This window comes from Cibotium barometz, chromosome 29 (assembly GCF_041138505.1).
Source record: "Cibotium barometz isolate CiBa-2024 chromosome 29, ASM4113850v1, whole genome shotgun sequence".
In the NCBI taxonomy this organism is placed as follows: domain Eukaryota; kingdom Viridiplantae; phylum Streptophyta; class Polypodiopsida; order Cyatheales; family Cibotiaceae; genus Cibotium; species Cibotium barometz.
The window spans coordinates 40,541,181-40,545,793 of record NC_141074.1 but is presented as its reverse complement, the minus strand read 5'-3'; the positions used below and the strand labels follow the sequence as shown (position 1 = coordinate 40,545,793).

General features: G+C 41.3%; 1 protein-coding gene across 1 annotated transcript; it reads right to left on the bottom strand.

The window, feature by feature from the left end:
* Positions 1–488: 488 nt before the first annotated feature.
* Positions 489–2,393, bottom strand: LOC147622196 (uncharacterized). The gene is made up of 2 exons (XM_086823683.1): positions 1,611–2,393; positions 489–1,053 (listed from the first exon to the last, which is right to left on the bottom strand). The coding sequence occupies exons 1-2, from the start codon at positions 2,271–2,273 to the stop codon at positions 667–669; spliced, it is 1,050 nt and encodes a 349-aa protein (XP_086679809.1). The 5' UTR covers positions 2,274–2,393; the 3' UTR covers positions 489–666.
* Between the last annotated feature and the right edge of the window lie 2,220 nt (positions 2,394–4,613).

Genomic DNA, 4,613 nt, shown 5'->3' with positions numbered 1-4,613 from the left:
CAAGTGTTTCATAGCAACATGAACTAAATTAATGAGAGTATAGATGCTAGAATGAATTAATGAATGAAAGTATAGAATTGAAGTTATTCTTTTATTAGTCTAGATTTAAAAAAGAGGAATTAGTTAGCCAAAGCTAATGCAATTATTTGAAACTTAATGAAACATCTTGCTTAAAAATTTTTTTAAAAGCTAAAATGACAATTGTCCCAAAAAAACAAAGAGTATGTATTTATGTCACATGTCAAATACAATCCCATGAACTCAACCATGATAAAACAAGGCTTTTAGGGACAACAGTGAAAAGAAAAGAGATAAAAAAACCCTGCGACGATAGGTTCATACTATTTAGGGTGCGTACGCATGTCCATCCAACTTGGCCTATTTCAAGGACAAAAGCAAGAACTATGTGGTAGATGACAATAAGTAGACCACAACCGAACATGACATATGTAAACAAGGAGCCCATGTAGATATAGATAGCTGTGAGATAAGCCACAATGAGGGAGATACCCATTATAACAATGCGCACCCATGTGATACCAAGAATAAGAGCACGGACTTCAGGTCTAGTGGTAAAGGGGAATAGTTGCAAGACTATCACAATTAGCATCATCAAGCATGCCAAAGTTAGAGCACACAAGAATACAATGAATGCCATGTTATGCTTTAGACTTTCTTGGATGACGTTGCCACCTCCTGGGATGTTATCGTTTGGGGAACTGTGAACAAAGCTGCAAACGCCAATGTCAATGCTAATGTTGCCACCAATAAATTTGTGTTGGTAGTTAAGTCCCAGGATTTGTCTTGTGTCACTATTAACTCAACAGCAGATAATTGCCTTATTGTGTAGTCATCATCTTCATAATGTGCCAATTTTTTTGCCTTTTTAGCACCTGCACATCTCAATAATATGGAAATCTTCCATGGTGTCTTCCAGTCATCCTTGAGTGTGCATGAGGCACACTTGTCTGCTACCACATCAAAAGATGTGTTGCCCCTTATATCCTTGGCATTTACCTTCACTTGTGACTGCATAAGGATTTCTGCAACTAGCTATCACCAACAATAAAAGAGGGCTCTTAGTACATTTTTAAAAAAATCAAAGAAGATATGAACCATATTAGCATCCTAAGCTTTTTCAACCAACTTGAATAAGGTTGCGAAATGCATAATATACATCAACATAATCAATGTTTATTGGGCCTTGGGAAAAGTTTTCCTAATAAATGAAATGGTCAAATGATGATAATAGCACTTCTTTGTTAGAGGGAAAAAATAAAAGGAAAAAGTTAATCAAAATTAACCGGAGAGAGAGAGAGGTATTAAAGAGAGAGAGAGAGAGAGAGAGAGAGAGAGAGGGGAGGCGGAGGGAGAGAGAGAGAGGAGGAGGAGGAGGAGGAGGGGAAGGCGTAGAGAGAGAGGAGAGAGAGAGAGAGAGAGAGGGGGGGGAGGGGGAGGGGGAGGCGGAGAGAGAGAGAGAGAGAGGAGGAGGAGGAGGAGGGGAAGGCGTAGAGAGAGAGGAGGAGGAGGAGGGGGGAAGGCGTAGAGAGAGAGAGAGAGAGGAGGAGGAGGAGGGGGCGGGGCGGAGAGGGAGGGGTGGGCGGGGTTACATCTTTGAGGAGGTTGGTTGCAATGTGAAGAAGCGTCTCGCGTTCATCGTTGACGTCGTCAAGGAGGTCGAGCATGAGTTGAAAACGGGCCGCCTGTTGTCGTTTGCGCTCACGCTTCCAGGAGGCGAAGCTGGAGGTGGAGAGGAAGGCTTGGTTCCTTTGAGGCCGCTTGCCGCCGCCGGAGAGGAACCTCACAACGTTAACGGCTAGCGTCTCTTGCTTAGCGGCGGCGGCCATGTGGAGGAAATTGCTACCGTTGGGGCTCTTGAAGGTTCGAATGAGGCTGGGCCAACGCCCTATTATCATCTCCACGATTTTGCTTCTCCCACTGCCCATCACCACACCATGCAGAGGATTGACCTCAAAGGGCAACTCCACAGCTCCTTTTGGCCATCTTTGGCACTTCTCCATAGCTTCTTCCACCTCCTCAACCTTGCCCTCCTCTGCTGCCTTGTAGAGCCTTGTCCTCAACTCTTCAACACTCTCCCCACCTCCTACACTCCCTTCACCTCCTGCCTTCTCCTCCATGCCTTTCTTTGCCTTCTCCTCCAACTTCTCAAGAGCTTCTTTGAACTCCTTGCAGAGCCTTGACCTCAACTCATCAACACTCTTTTCACCTTCCTTAACTCCCTCATAGTCCAATGCACCCCCAATCCCCTCCATATGCCTTTCCTTGTATAAAATAGAAAGAACTATGGAACTATGCTGTCTTTCAAAAGTAGGATCCTATATTAAGTTCATATGTGACTCCCAACTTGCAACAACACATACCTAGTGTGGGAGTTCTCTCACACATGCCTTCACTCCCAAGTACACTACACTTGACTCTCAAGCCCTTTGAATTACTAGCCTTTTTAATTTTTTAATCCCTTTGCCTTACCTTATAAAATTCCTTAGTCCTCCTATGCTTGTAGAATAAATTGTTACTTTCACCATAACACGTATAGTGTTGAAGATATTTTATATTATTTCTTTTCATGGACCCATGGCATTATCACATTTATGTGTTAAAAGACATAAGGTCTATAAAATATGACAATGCACCCATTGTTGTGCCACTACCATATGTATACAAGTCTATGTCACTATTCAATGTGACAATGCACCCATGGTGGTGATGCCACTATCATGTATAGAAGCTTGGGAATGCTATTTGAAAGGAAAGCATATAATATGTTATTATATTCATAAGGATTTCAGCACTTCAACATGCTCATGTAACATGAATATGTTTCTTTATTACTTGTCCTTGAGTAGCACAATGTCCCATCAAGTGGTTGATTTTTTCCAGGTGAAGTAACAATCACATACTTGGTGCATTTAAGTGAGTCGAATCAAAATTGAGATAGTTTGGAGGGTACAAGGCTAACCATAGAAATTGAGTGTTTAATAAGGTTACAAGAGATTGTGATTTGAATTTACATGTATGTTTTGCATTTTTCTATGACTGAAGTATAAAAGTGGTATTTTCTATACATGTAGTGATAAGGATGAAGGGCAAATAAGCTAGTAAATTTAGTAGGATATAGCGTATTTATCAGACTTTATTAGTAGGTAAATTTTAATATATTGATAGCTTTAATTAATGTAAATATAAATATATCTACTAAATAGTAAAAACATTTATATAATATATTTTTAACATATGATATATATACTAAATAGTAATAACATTTGTATATTATATTATATGATACATGCTATAAGTTATATTATAAAGTAAAATATAAAATAAAATTAAGTTTCTCATTAGGCTTGCCTACCTTGAATATTCTAAAAATGTTAAAAAATAACATATATTTTATTAGGCAACTTATTTATTTCATGTAAATGGCATGATAAAAGTGTGTGTGCATGTGCATGTGCATGTGCATGTGCGTGTGCATGTGTGTGTGCATATATATAGAGAGAGAGAGAGAGAAAGAGAGAGAGCATAGGGGGGAGGGGAGGGCGGTGGGCGGCGTTCACTTTCTTTCTTTTTTTAAGATTAAAACTTTCAATAACCTTAAAGCTTGAATTCAAAGGCTACATGCAAGGCTAAGTGCAAGGTTCAAACTTACAAGTTTTGATTTTTTCAGATTGCTAACTGCAAAAAGGTTAACAATTCACATCCTAAGGTCCAAAGTACTCACAAATTTACTTAGTGCACATCCTTTCCTATGTGGAGGGAGTATATTTCTATGTGAAACTCATATTGTACCAAGATCTAGAGATATAAAGAGAAATTTTCATTGATCATCTTGCATGGTTGAAGTCGTGTATGTGCTTGGTGTTAACCTATGGGCGGACATTGAGACGTATTACTTTTTACATCATATAATTATTTTACGTATTCCGAGTCATGGGCCGGGCTTGTCGGCACCACATGTAAAGGGTAAGGAGATTGGGTGATCGCCGATGAGAGGCGCACCTCGAATTTCATCAGGATAAGGGTTAGGATCGACCGACCATGTTTGGGCGCCCATGTGTGAACGGCCAGGTCACATATAAAAGTCAAATGTAACCTAAAACCTCTCATTCTGTAAGTGTTGAATACAAGGAGTGCTCTTGCTTCATCTTCTCCATCTCCTTGTGTGTGTGTGTGTGTGAGAGAGAGAGAGAGAGAGTGTGTGTGTGTGTGTAGCAATCGAGCATTGCATGGCGACACGGCTGCGGCGGCGAGGTAGCAAAGCGACGGCGACGACTCCTTCTTCACGGCTCCTTCTTCATCGCGGGGCGTGAGAATCCTTCACGACGGCGGTCTAAGCGGTGAGTGACGCACCATTGCTCCCTGTTTTGAGCTTGCTGGTTTCCTGGTTGTGTGCTTGCAGCCATTCATGGCTCGCACACAGTGCTTGGCAAGTCCCTAGCTCCGAAACGTGCGACAAAAGTGCACATTTTTGGCGCCGCTGTCGGGGAATTGCTGTCGTGCACCAAGCTCCAAATGCAGCTCCGGTTGAAGTCTATTTTATCCTGCAAGAAAGGCAAAGCGAGGCGTGTTTGTGTGTTTGCTGCTGTTCTTCA

What these genes read in the sequence shown, in the direction of transcription:
- LOC147622196 (XM_086823683.1), bottom strand. Translation starts at nt 2,273, where the DNA reads ATGGAGGGGATTGGGGGTGCATTGGACTATGAGGGAGTTAAGGAAGGT. An exon ending in CAACCAACCTCCTCAAAGAT is followed by an intron (nt 1,054 to 1,610) that starts GTAACCCCGCCC and finishes TGTTGGTGATAG; the next exon opens with CTAGTTGCAGAAATCCTTAT.